At 40.4% G+C, this 20,790-nt stretch overlaps 1 protein-coding gene across 1 annotated transcript in view; it reads left to right on the top strand.

The window, feature by feature from the left end:
• The window catches only part of LOC124795644 (PMS1 protein homolog 1-like), a 140,267-nt gene that overhangs the window by 72,388 nt on the left and 47,089 nt on the right, over window positions 1-20,790 (top strand). The window contains exon 11 of the mRNA XM_047259716.1: window positions 19,403-19,581. Coding sequence (XP_047115672.1) covers window positions 19,403-19,581 — 179 coding nt within the window. The remainder of the gene's footprint in view (window positions 1-19,402; window positions 19,582-20,790) is intronic.

The following is a 20,790-nucleotide window of genomic DNA, read 5'->3' as shown; positions in this document are numbered from 1 at the left end:
CGCAGCAGCCAAACTCTTTTCAGCACCTATCTACACATGCTCCTCGTCAGACGCGAATTCCCATCTTTGCCGCATACCACATGCGCGGCTCATTCGGGAATGTCCGAAAGGAAAGACACTACGAATCCGGGTTCGAACCTGATCAGGCACAAATTTTCATCTGACGCCGTTGTTCTATTTTAATGCGCATGACAGCCTGGACACCTGTCCTTCAATCTTTAATTGATTAACAAGGCTGTCTATTTCGATTCGTAGTGTCTGTTCTTTCGGAAATGTCCGAAAGAACACACACACACACACACACACACAAAAAAATGGCTCTGAGCACTATGGGACTTAACATCTGTGGTCATCAGGCCCCTAGAACTTAGAACTACTTTACTTAAACCTAACTAACCTAAGGACATCACACACATCCATGCCCGAGGCAGGATTCGAACCTGCGACCGTAGCAGCCGCGCGGTTCCGGACTGTGCGCCTAGAACCGCGAGACCACCGCGGCCGGCACACACACACACACACACACACACACACACACACACACACACACACACACACACATTTTTATCTTAAGTGCTATTCGGAAAATGGTTGGCAACTCAGTGATAGTGCTGGACTGGACCTGCATCAACCTACTCATTTCACTAGACATAGTTGTAATTTTCTGAATAATTGCTGTTTAATAAGTGACAGCGACAGTGTCTCTCATCGTTTACTTTGTAGGAAACCTGCTTCTCTCTGCCCTAGCCTATACTATAGCAATGAGTGATTGCTCACATTCTTGACCTCACTGGACATGCTACTGCAACTGTAGCCAAAGGTTCAAATCCCGCTGGAAAAGTATGTTTCAAGTCAGATGGTTTTGTTCCTCCCGTACTGTCATTGAAAACGATCACAACGAAATTAAGTATAGGTATCCTATGCAACCCTTGAGTTCATACTGTGGTGCTGTGAAGATGAAAAAAGTAGTTTTTCACAATTATCATATGACAGATGGAATTCCACTAATTATGATTGCATTATTAACTGTTGATTCACAGGCGCTTTTCTGCCGCTTATTGTAACTGTTATTTGAATGTTAGATCTGGAAGAATAGAAACATCAAATTTTCCCCATATGCAATGTTCGAATTCACCCTGAGCTTTCACGTTTCGAACAAAGGCAGAATATCTGTCAGGAAAGATGACAACAATAAGCCAGGCCATGCCTGTCTTCTGGTGGATGTTTCAATGACAGTGATCTCAATAACAATATTGTACAGCAAATATACATTGCCAACTCAGCCACTGGAGAAGTTCCAAAACTATGAATCGCGTATGGTGGATACGCTTTCAAGGTTTCTGTCCGATTAAGTCAGTAAAACACAAATAATTGCCGCAGTTATTAATTTATGACGTTTAGTTTGCATTCAGTGCATCGGTGTATTACAAGTAATTGCACTCTAGCCCCTAAACCTAGTTACAGAAATGAGAATAAGACTCATTGACATATAATGAGGATCTTGCGGCCCTTGCCACCCGCAACTTTGAAACGAAGCTATAGTCACTTCCGAGGTCACTCACAGAACACATCAGCTGGTATCCTTTCTGGCGGTATAACTGAAACTTGGCAACATCGAAAAATATGTTTGGCAACTCTGTGACGGACGAGTTACTTCCTTGACGGCTCAGAACTGTCCTGCTAAATCCATTTGATATTATTGTGTCATTTCAATTTAATACTGAATGATTTTCGCTTGAGACGTGGCATAAGGATATCAGTTAATCCTTTTGAGTCCACGAAAGTCGCTCCACATGGGAAATACAACTACTGTCGCCTCCTATGTTGCGGTTTGCCTGCCATAGCGCTTACTGGGCCAATAAGTAGGTAACGTGCTTGCCTGTCAGGTGCATGTCGCCTCTGTTCGTCTTTCGAGGCTCGCCGAAAGCTGGATTTTTAATTGTTTTGTAGCAGAGCTACAAGCAGGCAAATACAAATACAATGAGGGAATCGCAAGACAACGCTCTAGCAAAACTCGTCTTGCTTCTTTTAGTAACCCTTAGCGTCAAAGCGAAAACCTTGAGGTACTGCTAAATTCATAATGCCACGTTTTTGTTTTCTGCCAACATATTTTTTGTCGTTGTGAATACATAAATTTATCTATGAACTGCCACATTTTCATATTACTTGCAAAGCAAATCATGTGAAGTAACACTTCACTAACTTGTTGGGAAGGTGGAAAAAGCACTACCCTTTCTGGATGCTCTCTGTCTCTTCCTGGATGTCGAGTAATACGACCTTTGAGTACATGGTTAGAGATGAAGAACCTAGTGGTGAATGAACTCATAGATGAGCTGAATGCGGGAGACTACTCTTGAAAAAAATAAGTAAACGATCTATTCACAGTAAGACTTAGAAAATTTGCTAGTACTGTTAAACCTATGTGCACTGAACATTGTGAAAAAGTATTTAAAGACGAGCCCCCCCACAAAAATTGGTGTAGTGTTATTTATGGGGAAGCATGTCCAGCACACATACTGAAAAATTATGTTTCTCGATGAAACTTTAGACAGGGTTGTAGTGTATCTAGAAAACTATAATGAACACCTCACATAAAGAATATTTTCCACTGCGAAAGATAATCTTATAAGCACTAGAAGCTGCTGTAAGGTGAACAGAGGTCTATACCCAGTACGTACTGGATAGACATCCCTGCAAAAAGACCGATGATAATTTATTGGCCTATAATATGAACAAAGTCGAACAGAAGGTGGCTGGTAGGGAGTCTGGCAAAGTGCAGAGACTGGCCTGCTTTCACAAACAGATGGAATTAGCAGGACATCCACTCTTGGAATGGATATTATGCTAGACATGCCTGTCTTACACCTGTGGCTTAAAATGGAGGCAGCGGCAGGGACATAAAGGCTAAAAATCGGAAATAACTGGATATAGTTAGAATATACGGAATCCCAAATAAGTAAGGCGATGGCTGGGGAAATGCCGACTAACTACACAATAACTTCTAGCTGTTTCAATAAACTTTGCCATGTAACAGTTGGAAGCAGGGAGCAGTGGAAAAACGAACCACAAAACCGTGCAGGAGACATAATATAGTGGTTTACTGACAGGTCGAAAACAGATGAAAGTACCAGGTCTGGTGTACTGCCTAGAATCTCTTTAGGGAAGATGGTCACAGTATTAAACGTTTTTTTTTCTGTCAGCATGTGCACGGAGGAAAATTAAAGTAGACCCTAGAAAAATCCTAGCATCTACTTTTATTCAGACAGCCAAGCAGCTCTGAAATCTGTATCAGTCCCTGCAACTAGATCGAAGGTCCTTGCAGAATGCCATGAAGCATTTTCTTTTGGACATGTCTGAAAGAACAGACACCACACATATATCCATATACAGGGTGTTTCAGGAGGACTAGTGCATATTTTACCAGGTGGTAGTACAGACGAAAAAAATTCCATATAAATGCGTCCACTTTTTATTGAGTACAGAGATACAGCTGTTAGTACGTAACGCTAACAAACTCAAAGCAAAGGCAAATGAGGACATTCAAAGTTGATTTTCAAAAATTCACCAACCAACTTCAATTCACATTTGACTTCCTTTGATAACACCACGTGTAGCCTTACTGAGGTTGTCTTTGCGTTCTTTCATGAGGGCTGCACTATTCATAACCCGAATGATCAAATCGGCTCTTGGGTTTACTTTTTATTTGTAGACTTCGCCTTTAACCATCCCCACAGGCAAAAATCCAAAGAGATAAAGTCCGAGGACCTTGAAGGCCAAGAAAAGTGCCCATATCTAATGATCCACCTTCCGGGAAATGTTAGGTTTGGATAATCTGTCACCCGACGACTAGAATGTGCAGGAGCCCCGTCATGCTGGAGGAACATACGCATTCTTGTAGCCAAATGAACTTGCATCTTGGTTCTTACAATAGTGCAACAGGTGCGCACTGGTTAGATGTAACTGAAGAGAGACTCCAACTCGGCTAGAGGTTAAGGGCGAATCCCAAGCGCATGTCCACGAACAATTGGGAGCAGAAACTTAATGTCATCAGAACCTTGTTGAAGGATCATGACATGCGATTGTTAGACCGACTGCAGAAAGTTCTCTTTATAAATACATACATACTTAGCAAAATATATCATGTCGCAGCAGTCTTGCCGATACTGCAGGTCACTGCACATGAAATATTAGCTGTAGCCTCTTGGTATGTGTGGAAACAAAATATCTTCATAGGTTCCCTCCACAAGGCGACTTTGCAGAGGCAAAATGGAGGACTTGGAATTAAAGACGTGCTTTTAAACTAATACATGCCACTAAGACAGGCATCACGAAACATCTGTTCCTCTCGTTAGATCCTGGGGATTGGAACGCTCCTATTAATGTAGCATGCCAGCCTAGATTACGTCCGAAAGCACAGTGGCGATTGGAGCTGTATAAGACTTCCACCAACACAAACCAACACTAGAAGCGTCTATGACTATATTACCACACATCGTCTTCACAAACCAATTCCGATAAATTAACCTACAAAAAATTGGAGGAACGTCTGGAAAAATATCAACAATAAAATTCTACCAACTAGAGTCAGTGCAGTATGGTGCGACGTTGCAAACGAAACCATACCCTCAGCGGAAACCATCTCCATACTGCGACAAATGTCGGCTTGTAGAAACTGTAGCACACATCTTCTTATGTGAAAATAGAATCAGAGTTTGGAACTGGACTAGGAAGAAATTAGCACTATCAACAGAACCGCAGAAAGTCATATACCGATAACTGAAGCTTTACAACCCGACTGGAAATGTTACCCGTCCGCAAAGAATAACAGTTATTCGTGGCTTCTGGGACAGTTTGTGTTTTACATCGTAACAAACAGAACTTAGAAGAGTGCATGTTTTATATTGCAGAAGAACATTTTACACTGAAGAAGAATAACAAATATAATGAATGGTCTCAAAATTTTTTATCTATTGCTTTACGTGGGCTACGAAGAAGTGGACAGTTTTTTTTATTAGAAGTGGAATACTGTTATTTCACTTTTTTTTATTCCTGGAATATTCTTTTACGATGGTTCTAAAATCATAACGGTTCTAATTTGGAAAAACCCCTCCAGCTCCGAAATTTTTTTCATTTGTGGATAAATATATGGCTTCCTTACAGACCTCATATGCATCCAGTGCAAAATAACTTAAATTGTGAATATATTTCTGAATGAATGTTTGTTATGTATTTTTCCATCACCCTTTTCACTGTTATAAGTTATGTTCTACAAGGAACGCATGCCAGTGGAGGCGGCAATCTGTAATTTATTTTACCTTAATTACTACTTCAATTTTGTTCCACAATTTAAAGGTATATATGGGTGCAAACATGGAATACATGGGAATAATGCAGCTGCTCATTGACAGGTATGGATCTTCGACCCCTGCCCTCTTTGCCTCCACCTACCTGGTGCTGAAAGTCTTCTCAAACTGTTTAAAAAAAATAATAGTGCAGTGATCAGCATGTCTGTCTAGTAAGCAGGAGGTCCAGGTTCGAAGCCCAGTCGGTCACAAATATTCATCTGCCGTCTTAGCTGTATTTCAACACGCCTCGACAATGTGGACGTCGGTCCTTCGATATTTAAGATGCAATTGTTTTTTGAGGCAATAGAGGTGATTTGCAAACATTTGTCTTGCCATCAGTGTAACGGGACTTCAACGGCATCCAATCCCTAGTCATTGCTTTGTGCCGGCGCTAACCCATGTCATATATATGCGAATCAGATTATAGTTCATATTTAGTCAAATAACGAATGGTCAGTATACTAGTATGCCGGCCGGGGTGGCCGATCTGTTCTAGGCACTACAGTCTAGAACCGCGCGACCGCTACGGTCACAGGTTCGAATCCTGTCTCGCTCATGGATGTGTCTGATGTCATTAGGTTAGTTAGGTTTAAGTAGTTCTAAGTTCTAGTGGACTGATGACCTCAGACGTTCAGTCCCATAGTGCTCAGAGCCATTTGAACCATTTATGAAGTATACAAGTATTTACGAACAGTAGAAGCAGGATTGCAGCGAACTGATCCCTTAACCAAGTGCAACACAGAGTACCTGTGTAATGAGTCATTCCAGCTGCATAGCTGAGGGTAATGTTTATTAAGCAATTCGTTGCAGAATTAATGTAATACCCGCACGATGATCTCTGTAGTCATACTATATCATTAGCAGCCCGCAAATGGAGTACTATATTCGTAAAATCGGATTACTCAAGCTGAGGCCAAATAAAGATAAGCGACGACGGCACAATATTATCTTTACTTAAGTAGGTAATCAGCGCTAAATTATGTGTGCCACCATTAACATTACTGTAAGCAGTTTGACAGCATAACACCACCACAACTACTGACAACCTGAGCCATATCATCACGCAGTTGTAATTCGCAGTGATTACAAGTTGCTGATGTTTGTCAAGATTAGCGGAAAGCGCCTCTGAAGTTCCATTTGCATCATGCCTAGGACGGAGAGAATCCTAAATAACAGTAATAGGTCACCCAGTGAAGAGAAGAGTCCACATATTGTCTCAAGTTCTTGCAGTCTGATATTAATGCAGTTCCCGATAGTTTCACACTAACAGGTTCTTTTGGCTATCGGAATACTCATATGGGAATTATAAGAGTGTAATTGCTATAACGCTCAACTACCTTAATAACATCTCATACTGGATTGAATACGACTCGGAAAGCGACGTTACTTTGACATTTCCATCCATCTCCTGACGTCTTACTGAATGAAGTCTGAAGTGTACGCACAGTTGTGTTGGCTGCCGCATGGATTCTGTGAAGTGTTATAGCAGCTGGCAGTCATTGCTGAACACAGACATTTGCCAATATCCCCACTGCTTTAGGGGAAATCGTCTTTGTTGCATTTTTTCCATACCGTAATTAGCACAATAACATAAGGCTTGTTCTGCTGAAGAACTTGATGCCCACAAGTCCTTAAATAAGAATCTCCTAGCGGGAGTAATGCGTGAAAGGCTGCTTTTTGCGTTTCCGATAGCGCCTACGATACCAATCTGGTGTCATATTATGCTTCACAACCTTAAACTGTTTGTTTTTTTACTTCATACTAAAACAAAAGTTATGATATGAGAAGAGGAAATGACTGATATGCTTCTCAAGAACTTTAGTTTTTCGTTTTTTTTTCCTCACTTCATACTAAAACAAGGGCGTTAATATGAGAAGAGGAAATGAAATAAACGCTTCCAAGACATAATAATTCCTTGTGTGCTACTACTGCATATATGAAAGCCCTGTAGTTAATTTTTGTATGTTGGATGAATTTTGATATCACCTCATATTCCTTTGTTAGAAGGTTCCTAGTTTCTTGGCATTCAAAGAGGGTGGACGTTTCATCACTGGTTAATATTCTGATGACTAATGACATGATACCCGTTGCAATTGCTCCATGGCACCTGTGAGTAGAGTCTCACGTTGGTTACTATAAGAACATGCAGGCAGTGATATCCTCTCACTGCAGTCAGAGCCAAGGTGATTTCTTTCTGTTTATGGCGAAACGTCTGCTGCAGTGTCCACGCTCAGCCAACATAAACAGATTGCGGCGGCATTGGGCACCGCTAATCGCTGCACTTGTCGCGAGCCTCGACGACAAGAGCGCACTGTCTCTGCTAACGATACTATAGAGATAATACATCTTACTTAACGTAACGTAATATGCAGGTCGAGGGTTGGGAAAAAATTCAGTCTGTAGCTTCCCATCGCATTAAAATTCTTTACAGTCATATTTGATGCAGTATTTATTGTTGGTTGTCTCTCTTGTCTCTCTAATGTTAATAGTATTGATTCAGATTGTGCGTGAACACGAAAACACACACACACACACACACACACACACACACACACACACACACACACAGAGTCATTGATTCCAGTGAGGGTGACAGCTACTGTGTGTTGAACAACACATGCACCAGTCAATTCCTCGGTTGGCGTCGAGTGGATGAGATTTTTCAATTACCTTGCATTGCAAGAATTGTAAGGAGGAGACTGAAAGTAAATGGACTTGTATCTAAAGAGCTGCGACAAAGCAAATCTTGACCGACTATCAGATAATTCTCCACATGGGTTTTGTGGACGAGTATACTTTTAGTAACCAACCCACCCACGATCATTACGTAAGATTTCTCGAAGGGGCATTGATTTCATTAAGTCGTTGACAGTGTAGTGTGATAGTTTACTTCCCACCATACGTTTTCTATATTTGTCCAAAAGTCGCTTACATTTGTAGGTCTACATGGAAATGTCCTTGTTACCTCTGCCCACATATTCTCTATCTGGTTGATGTTCAGTGATCGTGGAACAAACGGCAACAGCTTTATCCTCTTCTTGGCCCTGAAACCAATCTCGCACTGCTCTGCTATGATGGATGGGCTCTTCTCCTGTAAATAAGCTGTTATGTCGTTTGTTCATATATTTATATTTAAATAACATATTATAATATATATATAACATATTAGTAATAAGCACATTGTATTATTATTTTCCACAGTGTTTAAGAATTCAGGCCCTGTCATAAATAAGTGATCTAGATTCAACCGTCCGATTAAGAATGTGGTTTACCCAGTCTATCAAATGATGAGAGTCGTATTCGGATATGCACATTAAGCCTGACAGGCTGAATCCTTTTAGAATGATCTGGTATCAAAATGAAATTATAGAAATCGGATAATTTGAACGTCTGTATTGCAACAATGCTGCTCACATAAATTCCTATGATGGAGTAACAGGTAGCAACTGCCTAAGAAAAAGTGAGAAATATGTCTACTAGCAGCAATAAACGTAATTATAACCCATATTTATTTGATGGAAATACTGAATCGAACAATGCACATCTATTCCAGTGGTGGGAAGATGCACCTTATCGGATTTGCTGATGACATAATGACAATAATAATAATAATAATAATAATAATAATAATAATAATAATAATAATAATCCCGTGGGGCCGATAGGCGAATCCTCCCCCATATGGGTGGTACCGAGGAAATCAAATACTTGGGGTGAACCAAGTACTAACACAATCCTTAACGGCTACTCAGTCCGTTGAACCCAAAATCTACGCACATCTGAGTGAAAATCACCGCTACTCTGGTCACCGTCTGTTAGCTCAATGAGCTCGGCTGAAAATATTTGCTTCCAAAGGCTTCAACACCCTCTGGTCCTGTCTGGTCCTGGAATCACCCAAGCCAAACCAATGAAACTCAAGCAAACATGAATTGTGCAAACTGTCGACAGGCGGCAGTTGGAATTTCGGATTCTGAGGCGGCGAGGTTAGCACGGCAGAGAATATTGAAGATCTCTTGTAAATTTCACTACAAGCAGAAAACATGCATTTGAAAACTATACGCCACGCGGGATTACCGAGCGGTCTGAGGCGCAGCAGTCATGGACTGTTCGGCTGGTCCCGGCGGAGGTTCAAGTCCTCCCTCGGGCATGGGTGTGTGTGCGTGTTTGTCCTTAGGATAATTTAGGTTAAGTAGTGTGTAAGCTTAGGGACTGATGACCTTAGCAGTTAAGTCCCATAAGATTCCACACACATAAGAACTTTTTTTTTTTTGTAAGAAAACATCGATACATTGATCCAAATACGAAATATAAAGAATCTCACATAATAAATCGACCGACAAAAAATTCTCATCATTGCTCTTCAAGAACCACGACTAACTGACAATGAAACCTTGCATTACGGAAACCATTGCATCTTCAAGAGCAAAATACAACAAAAGGTAGTGAAAGGCGTACCAATCTTGGCCATGCCATTTCTCGAACACAGATCTATCATCAGTTCTGTCAAAGTAATCACACCCGTCAACAATTGACTTATGACTATGCTCATTCAGAGCACCAGTAAAAAATAAACATTCATCAGTGCACATGGCCCAACCAGCATCGAAAATAAGAAAAACACCAAAAATGTTGAAAAATTCTGGAACACACTTGAAAATACTATGACCCAAATTCACCAAGATGAAGTGAAAATACTTAAGGGGGACTTCAATTCTCTATTTGGGACAGAAAAGACCTGTAGAAAATTCATTGGAACAAATTCAACACACCGAAACGCTTAGACCAACGGCACACATCTGACTGATATTTGCCAACAATTCAACCACAAAAGGATGTCTTCCCACTTTAGGAAAATACCATTTCTCAGGTAACATGCTTGGCTACCAGGTGCAAGCTGCTGTCGTTCGCCTTTCTGGGCTCGCTGAATGCCAGATTTTTTATTCTTTTGTAGCAGAGCTACAAGCAGGCAGATACAAACTCAATAAGGGAATCGTAAAACAGCGCTCGAGCAAAATTCGTCTTGGTACTTTCAGTAACCCTTACTGTCAGAGCGAAAACCTTACGGTACTGCCAGTTTCATAATGCCACTTTTGTTTTCTGCCAACATATTTTTTGTTGTTGTGAATACATAATTTTATCTATGAAATGCCACATTTTCATAATACTTGCGAATGATACAGGAAATGAAATAAATACAGATCTTTTCGAAGTCAGAAGTCGGTAATATCCTACTAATTCGTGTTAAAATAGGATCAATCGTCTTACAGACACTTAATGCTTCGCTACAGTCCGGAACCGCGCGACCACTACGGTTGCAGGTTCGAATCCTGCCTCGGCCATAGATGTGTGTGATGTCTTTAGGTTAGTTAGGTTTAACTAGTTCTAAATTCTAGGGGACTGGTGACCTCAGACGTTAAGTCCCATAGTGCTCAGAGACCTTTGAACCATATTTGAACTTAATGCTTTATTAAGATAGACTGCCGTCGTGATGTTTCTGTACATTTGTATTGGTACAGTGAATATTTTAATTGCATTTTCCATTAGTTTACTAATCACAACATTAATCATCAAAGAGAAATTAATCAGCAGCTGAATTTTCTTTCACGATATCTACAACAATCTGACTATGCTAAAGTTGTTTGCAAATTCTACACCTGTAGAAAACCACTGGTTCCAACTATGTCATTAAACCAGTGTAGTTTTAAGAGTATTTTAATCTAGAAATGAATTGCCTTGATGGTTGATCGATCAAGATCGGGAAAGGTATTATTTTACGAATATATGACGAGAGCGACAAGTGCTTGAGAGAGGACTTCCCTACCAATACAAGTGTCTGAGAGACGACATTCCTACCAATCTCCTGGATAGTGTTGTTTCTCATATCAACAGAGTGAGTTATCATGCAGTAGCACAGGTGATGCAGTTTTGTTGCTCGACTTTCTTACACTGCGACCGAAAGGTGTCTCAGTTGTTGACAACAAATGCCAGCTGTGTTGCACACACCCCTTGGGGCAGAATTCGTAGTCCAAAACACACTTATGGAGCTATCAAATGTAAAATATTATGTTCATACTACTCTGTGCTCTAGTACGTTAACGATAAAGGCATCATAACAAGTCACCAGTAACAGTACTGCAAACGAATGCTCAATAAGCGACCTGATGACATTCAGTAATAGTCACTCCGTTGATTTTTGTTTTTTCGAATTAGAGCATGAAGTACTCCTACAGCAGACTTCTGAACTTTGCCTGTTGAATGCAAATGTCGCATGATTGTAAAATGGTAAAATGTCACATATATGAGTGGTCGAGACTTCCTTAATGTGGAAAATCATTCATGCCAGAACGATCTTTGTTGAAACAAGAATATCTTTTTCTGACGTATTTTTCCCAAAAGCACTCGCTCCACGCACAGTTCAAATCTTTCTAGCTGCCTCTTCTACATTCACCCCTCTGTTATACCAAAAGTAAACGTTGTGTTGCAGATGTTACACCTTTTTCCACTTGCGACTCAATTTTACAATGCTTAACTGTAGTTCACGATTTTCAAGTATGCAAAACCCAATGCTTAACTGCAAGATAATAACTACAACTTCAAATTCGAAAATGGCATTGATACATACACTGACAGCGTGGCGCCGCCTTCACATGGGCGGCGCCGGATTTCAGGCGGCGGGTGGCGTCTGGCCGGTGGCCGGTAGCCGCTGCAGCGCGAGGAAACGATCGAGTGTAAGCTGTTATGATCGCGACGCAGCCACAAGCTGTCCTGCGGAATTGTTTCTGGAATACTTGTTATTGCGGGTGGGTAGAATGTTAAGCGAATTGTCTTCGATGTTAAATCAGCTGGACGCGAACATGCGACTCTTAAGTTTAGATTGCACGACGATTACCGCAAGACCAGGGTCTCATTCCATGCATATCAACTCGGAAGGAGACAACACTTCCGCCTAACACTTCTGCATCTTACAGTGTTGCCAGATTGTGCAGATGGCCGGACTTAGAGTTGCCAGGGGCGGTCAGTTTTATTGGCCACCTTAAGTGAACGACTCGGACTTTGCTGGAGTGATAGGGGACCCCTGATATGTCTAGATACGATTCTGACAGGTGACACGTACGTAAGTGTCCTGTCTGATCACCTGCACCCATTGTGCATTCCGATGGACTTGGGCAATTGCAGCAAAACAATGTGGCATTCCACACATACAGAATTGCAACAGAGTGGCTCCAGGAACACTCTGCTGCGTTTAAACAGTTCTGCTGGTCACCAAACCCCCAGACATGAAAATTATTGAGCATGTCTAAGATGCCTTGCTACATTCTGTTCAGAAGAGATCTCAACCCCCTCGTACTCTTAGGGATTTATGGACAGCCCTGCAGGATTAATGGTGTTAATTCCTTCCAGCACTACTTAAGACATTAGTCGAGTCCACGCCACGTTGTGTTGCGGCATTTCTTCGTGCTCACGGGGGCCGTACACGATATTAGGCAGGTTTACCAGTTTCCTTGGCTTGTCAGTGTATAATGTTTTACACTATAGATATCCCTAACTTACTGTTACTGAGAACTTAACAATTTAATGTTAGTAAATATCTGAGTTCATGTGGTGAGTGTTTACCATAGGTTGGTTGTTGCCAGGTGTGGGAGCAACATTCGCTTTCTTCACTGCATGGGTATCATTTTCGAAATGAGTGTTGATGAACTCTTTGTGTTTACAGTTCAGATATTAACATGCATGCGTGCATGTCGACCGTGTGCGCGCACGCACGCGCGCGCGCCCACACACACACACACACACACACACACACACACACACACACACACACACAAAAGCAAATTTCATTAACAACAGTGACATGGCTGATGAGGCACATTTATGAATTCCATGGGTAGTAGTGGAGATGAGAACTTCTTTAAACACTAGAGCCACCTAGCTAAAACAGATAGATAGAATATAAAGGCTGTTAACAAGAATGATTCCATCTGTTTCCTTTCAAAAGAACGTACCAATTGAATACTCCTTTGGTCTTATAACCTACCAACAAATCCCAAAGAACTCTGACTTCTCTGAAAAAGTTATTTATGGCAATCCAAAGGATGGAATCTCAATGATATCTTAGAGATGTAGTTAAAGACTTTGACATGCTTAGGCACATGTGAAATTCTATGGATCACATGTTACTCCTAGTGTCAAGCTGTTACAGCTAAATGCAGTGAAGAGTTCAGTGGTGCGTGCAGAACCCAGAGCAATGACAGAGGAAGTGATAGAGGCTGCAGTATGGCTCTAGAAACACAATATATCCTCAATAATTGGCTGACGGGAATACCACCCGATGGCAGATTCGTAGTGAAGCTTTGTAATGCTATGAAGGCAACCATACTAACCAATCCAAAATTTACTACATTGAAGGCATATGATCTTTGCGCACAACACACTATCACAAAATGCATGCCTGTGCAGTGCTGCTCGATCCAGGGGTTAGCCAGTTTGAATCCTGGTGGTGGAAAAAATTTTCACCGCCAGAATTTCGTCGATAATGAGAGGAGAAGTGGTGTTGTAAACTTCGAGGTCTTTAGACTTTGCACCAGTGTCTTGGTTTAAATACCAAACCCCTCTGTAGTGTGTCATATAGTGAGGGCATGTCAGACTGTTGATGATCTGTCCAGTGGATGGGGACATTAAGCTTGGCGGACCCCTTGGTGCTATTTGCAAGGAATAGGCTATGCAGTGGCACTGTGTTTCATCCTCTCCCTTCTTTGATAATAATAATAATAATACAATGCAAACATTACACACACACACACACACACACACACACACACACACACACACACACACACATACACACATACATGTAGAATTACAAAATGTTGTAATGGAGCATGTTGCAAATAAATAATCAAACAAACATGAAATGGGAACCTCTATTGAGGCCATCAGCAGAATTGCCAACTATGCAACAAAGGCCAATTTGATAGTAATAGCAGATGTTCAGTGATGGAAATGGACAGTGTTAGACTATAAACACCATGACCAGATACTACAAAACTGATACTCCAGTAATATTTACATGTCTGTGTGATGCAATGATTAAAATTTCATCCTTATGTGGGCTTATTTTTAGGGCAGAAAAAAGTCATTGCTACAGATGAAGAATATTGTGAATACACAATGGCTGTTGGGCCTGTCTGACATTCCTGGGACTTTTCAGTTGAAGATAGCAACATGCATACCAAGAGGATGTGCTTATTCAACTTTTCTTCATCGTTAAGACTGAGAAAGGCTGTATTATTGCTATGAGGGACATGGGAGCTTCATATTGAAAGATAGGACAGACAGTGGGTTGTGGAGCTATGACTGCAGAAGAGTGCTGACAAGTTGTACCCAGGATAATAGTGTGGCAAGAAGAGCATGCACAAGTCCTTCCAGATGGATTATGACACAAGATGATCATAGGATAGTTCGACTGGCTCCGACAAATAGACAGAGGGAAACAGCTGAAATGCAGCGAAGGTTACAAGTGGAATGTTGCCACAGACTGTTGGGAACAGAGTACTGGAAGCTACACAGAGATCTCAAGTTGCTGTGCATCATTTCCCACTCACACCATACCTCAGATAACAGAGACTTACATGGTGTAGAACCAAGTCATCTAGGACACTGAGTGGAACTCTGTGGTGTTCAGTGATGAGTCATGCTTTTGTGTATGGCAGTTTGATTCATGCCAATACATCTGTTAGTAACCTAATGAATGGACATAGGAAGCAACAAGTTTTGAGTCCCATACCTCTCCATTCCTAGAATCATGGATACCAATTTGAGCAACTATAGGACACATTTTTTTCCCCTAGAGTTTGGCTTGAAAAATCATGGTGCAGCCGATAAATGAGATTTTTTCCTCTCAGCTCACCAATCGTCAGTTTCAAAATGATGTGGACATGTATCTTGTGTGTTGAAGTTAATACCATCATAAATTATTTCAGTTATTTTTGTAAACAATCAAAGACTTAAGAAGAAAATAGCAGAAAAACTTATACCTTGTTCGCAAATACAATAGCTGTTGTTGAAAAAAGAAACCTCTGCAACACTGCTTTTCAGCATCACATTTACATATTTGCACATTACCGTATGTTCCCCTACACTGCTTACTGTAATGCTGTAAAGCATATCAAAATAGACTGTTATTTGGTCTGCATTCCCTGTTTGGGAACATAAATAAAATTTTTTGAAGCTGGCTTGCGTAAATGCTGGAAAGATATCAAACTGTTTCATAAACTTGAGGCAGTTTTTGTGCAGTTGGAGTCCTGTGATGAACAGAGTCCTGTGATGAACAGATAGATTATTTTGTTGCGTAAATCACCAAACCCACCCATACAAAATTTTAAATTCCATTGGTGAAATGTTTCTTTTAACTGATGTTTTGCAGCTTTCAGTTCGAATCATTTCAGTTGTAGCAGCACATGCATATTTCCTCTGTTGAGCCACAAAATCAAACAAGTCTTTTTCCACATCTGGATATTTGTACTTTTGCCATTATATTGAACACCAACATTTCAAACTATATAAGAGCTTCTTGTCACTTGCACATCACTGACGAAGTTTTTTTCATCTACATGAAATTTATATCTAGCTTCCTGCTTTCTGTGTATCTTTGTATAATGCTTAGTCTATAACTTGAAGTTGTTATTTAAGGTTGGCAACATAATTTAGTGTCTGCATCATTTACATAGTAGTACTATTTCATAATCAGAAGTAAATTTAGTAGTGTGGCCTATATTCGAGATTTACTTTTTACAGTAATCTCGGTACAAAAGTTTATGTGCGGCCTACATTCACATGCAGCTCACATTCACACAAATACAGTGTGTTAACAAAACTGTTTTTGTAATTGTTGAAGCAAGGGTAAATAATCACAGGTATGTGCCAAGGATGGTATATCCTGTTCTCATACCTTTTGAGACCAGGATACCAAATGGTATAAACCAGCAGGATAATGCAAGAGCCCACATTGCAATTAATGCCACAGATGCCTTTTGGAATGTATAGATCCATGACTGGTCTACCTTATTTCCAGATTTGTTATCCCATGGTGTTTGTCTGGAATGCAATAAGACTTGTAGTGCCAGAGCAGCCTCCAGCCAGCAATCTTCATGAACTGACACAGCATGTGTTTCGTATATGGCAATAAATTCCTCAAGATGATGTCTGGAGGTCTATTGCTTCCATGACACAAATGCAAGAATGTATTAATGCTCAAAGGGGGTCACTCCTCATGGTAATGTTAATGATGAACCTCAGTTCCTAATGAAATGAAAGTTTAATCATTTAGTTCTCATTATTTAATGAACATGTCCACAAAGTTTGATAATTATTGGATTGGCACTTCAGGTGTAACATTTTCAATTTCTCACAGCGTTAATTCACAACCAGAACAGTAGCATTGTACTGTGAACAGTGGTAGATGAGGAAGAGAGACACAAGATATACTAAGGGAAAATGACTTGTTTCACTGAAGGTGTAATGTTTTTATTATGTGCATTCCATACCATGACAAGCTTCTGTATCTGAATCTACATCTACACCCATTCTCTGCAAACCATTGTGAAGTACATGGCAGGGGGTGTGTCCCATTGTACCAATTATTAAGTTTTCTTCCCATTCCATTCCCACATGGAGTGTGGGAAGAACGATTGCTTGAATGCCTTTCTGCTTGCTGTAATTATTATAATCTTTTCCTCATGATCCCTATGTGTACCGTACGTAGGGTGTTGTGTATATTACTAGTCACCATTTAAATGAAATTTTGTTTGTAGACTTTCTCAGGATAGTTTACATCTATCTTCAAGAGTCTTCCAATTCAATTGCTTCAGCATCTCTGTGACACACACCCAAGGGTCAAACAAGCTGCCTTCACGGGTTGTCAGCCGAGTAGCGTCCTTGTCTCGTAGGTGACAACCTGTGAAGACTTCATATATGAAATTCGCCGAGAAAGCCTGCACTCACATATATTCATGCTGCTGTTCTCTGTATACGTTTAGTATCCCCCGTTAGTCCTATTTGGTACAGATCCTATATGCTTGAGCAATGTTCTAAAACTGGTCGCATGAGTGATTTGTAAGCAGACTCCTTTATAGACTTATTGCAATTCCACCAATAAACTGCTGTCTACCACCTGCTTTACCTCAACAGAGCCTATGTGATCATTCAATTTCATGTCCCTACAAAGTGTTACACCCAGGTATTTGTGAGAGTTGACCAATTCCCACTCTGACTTATAGATATTACAGTCATAGGATATTATGTTTTTCCATTATGTGAAGTGCACAGTTTTACATTTCTGAACCTTTAAAGCAAGTTGCCAATCTTTGAACCACTTTGCAATCTTATCAAGATCTGACAGAATGTTTATGCAGCTTCTTTCAGACAATATTTCAGTATAGATAACTGCATCATCTGCAAAAAGTCTGAGGTTACTGCTAATATTGTCTACAAGGTCATCAATATGTAACATGAACAGCAAGGGTCCCACACAGTTTCCTGGGGCATACCTGGGGTTACTACTACATCTGACGATGACTCTCCATCCAAGATAATATGCTGTGTCTTCCCTACCAAAAAGTCCTCAGTCCAGTCATAAATTTCACTTCATACACTATATGATCGAGCCGTTACCCATAAGTGTAGGCACGGTACTGAGTCAAATGTCTTTCGAATATCAAGAAATATTGCATTTACCCGACTTCCTTAATTCAAAGTTTTCAGTGTGTCATGTGAGAAAAGTGTAAGTTGGGTTTCACATGGTTGACGTGTTTGGAATCGTTACTTGTTGACATGGAGGAGGTCATTCTGTTCTAGATACCTCATGTTTGAGCTCAGAATATGTTATAAGATTCTGCAACAAATTGCAGACAAGGATATTGGATGGTAGTTTTATGGATCACTTCTACTAACCTCCTTGACCAGTGCTTTCTTCCAAATACTATGAACAGTTTTTTATCCGAGGGAGCTGTGGTAGATTATAGTTAGAAGAAGGCCTGACTCAGCCGCAAATTCAGTGTAGAATCTGATAGGAATTCCATTGGGCCTTGGAGCTGTTTTTAGTTTTATCCATTTCAGTTGTTCTTAACACCACTGACCATCATACTGATTCCACTTGTTGTTCCAGTGGTACGAGGGTTAAATTGTGCCAATTCTCCTGGATTTTCATTTGTAAAGGAACATTCTTCTCTGAACACAACATGCTTTGTCCTGTGCGTTAGGTTTGACTGGGTGTGCCACATAACCCCACATTTTTGCATATTAATGGACTCCACTTATACAAGCTTACCTTTGCAATGCTTATATCCTGCCGGCTGAAGGGCTGGAGTCCTGGAACACTCACCTACTTGTCTTTGACAAAAGTTGTAAACACATGATGTGCAGTCTCTGAAACATGGCCAATACAGGGATAAACACGTCCCTTTGTTAAGGAAATGTTTCGATTGAAAGATAAATCAGAACAAATTTTAATTTTTGACAGGGAACCATTTATTTTGAAGTTTAGTGGCTTCTTAAAACAATACAAAACACTTAACGGAGCAGAGAGCTATGGCCATTACACATTATTCCACATGTCACAAAATGTCATCTAATGTTAGAGCATTTTATATTATTTATCATGGCCCAGTGACTCTCAGCAGTTTCATTTATTCACAGAAAGTCACAAACAGAAGGTGCTATCTTGTCAGGCAAGACGTGAGGCAAGCTGCGGAGTAGTGTTGCCAATGCTAACACCAAGGAATGGTGTTATAGCTGCTGGAATGAATCGCCAATGCCAGATTCTTCCTCATAGTAATACAGCATGAAAGAGGGACTAGTAGCTTCTCTATACCTCTTCGTGATAAGCTTCACAATATCTTTTCATCTGTGTCATTGTTTTCGTTAGGCACTCACACATGCTTCTTCCAAATGGTTGGTCCCAGTGCCTTCTCCACAAAAACCAGAAGGTGCATCTACTCATAACCTTGGTACAGTGGGAAGTAACCATTACTTTTACTAGATTTTTTTCTGTGTGTACCTAGGGAGCTTAATAAAGTTAATTCTTGCACCATGCCTCAAGTCTTGCTATGCAGCTCTAAAAAAAGATTTTGTCAGATCTGAAAAAGCTATCCACTACTTTGTGTCTTTCCCATGCTCAAAAAAACGGGCAGTTCCAGTTTTGCAGAGAAGGGGTGTCCTTGTAGGAAGTCTACATCTTAAGGTGAGGAAATAACAGCCATATTACTTTGCCAACATGTCTAGAAGCTTCCAGATGCCAAGCATCTCTTTCAGGTGAGAATGCACCATCCAGTGGGCCCTGTTGGATCTCAATGCTTTTATGCTTACTCTCTCCTGTGGTGCATAATTTGAGCCCATATTAGCTCATGAAAATAATCACATGCAAACAAAATAAATATTTCCTAACTCATTATCTTTTTTGAACTCAACTACATTGAGATTACAGTAGCACATTCAATCAATTATTTGATAGTCAAGGTGGAGTGAGGCGGAATGGAGAGTGGATCTCACCTAATTGCTGTGTGACACCACTCCACTCCTTCATTGGTTTAAAATATGGAGATGTTTTAAAGCCAGTGAAAAAGAACATAAATTTTAAGTTATCAAGACACTCTTAAACCTACACAACATTTATCTCATTTAATAATGGTTTGAGTTCATAACACTCCTCATTTATCTGATTACTTGGAATTTCACCATTTTGTAAGAATGCAATCTCCTAATACTGTAGTTGGAAACATTTCTTAATTCTTGTGAGCTCGAGTACTCTTCGCATGGGTAAAAAAGGATGACTAAAATGTTGTGGAGGTGCACATTAAACATTGGTGCCCATGCCTGAGAATCAATTTTTGATTCATTGTAGACATGAATAACAGTACATTTGTCACCACTATTTACTGTTGCTCCTTTAGTTTCAAATAGATAGGTAGACAGTAAAAATTATTTCCATAGCAGTGTCTCACTAGGGTAAGGTAAGACAATGAGTCCACAGTCAAGGCTGTCCTTTGTCCCTGCCACAGAACTGAAAGGTAGACTGGAGGGCAGTCAAAGGAACCCCAAACCCTCACCCATTACCTCTCTGATAGTTCCATTTGCAGACAAATCATTAACTACAGTTGGGAGGTCTCCCAACTAATTCCTCTAAATATTATAGTGCCATATATGTTGACATTTTTCTTGTTATATAATACCCATTGGTCATTTAGTTATCCGACTTACAATAATCCGATAACTTCTTTGACCACTTTTTGTTTTCTCAAAAAAATCTGGATTCATTAAAGCTGTTGACAGTGGACAAATATACAACTTCCTCTTTTCAATTTACACTATGTGATCAAAAGTATCCAGACACCCCCCAAAAACATACCTTTTTCATATTAGGTGCAGTGTGATGTCACCTACTGCCGGATAC

Source organism: Schistocerca piceifrons, chromosome 4 (assembly GCF_021461385.2).
Source record: "Schistocerca piceifrons isolate TAMUIC-IGC-003096 chromosome 4, iqSchPice1.1, whole genome shotgun sequence".
Taxonomy (NCBI): Eukaryota; Metazoa; Arthropoda; class Insecta; order Orthoptera; family Acrididae; genus Schistocerca; species Schistocerca piceifrons.
The sequence above is the reverse complement of the archived record's forward strand: the minus strand, read 5'-3'. Positions and strand labels throughout refer to the sequence as shown.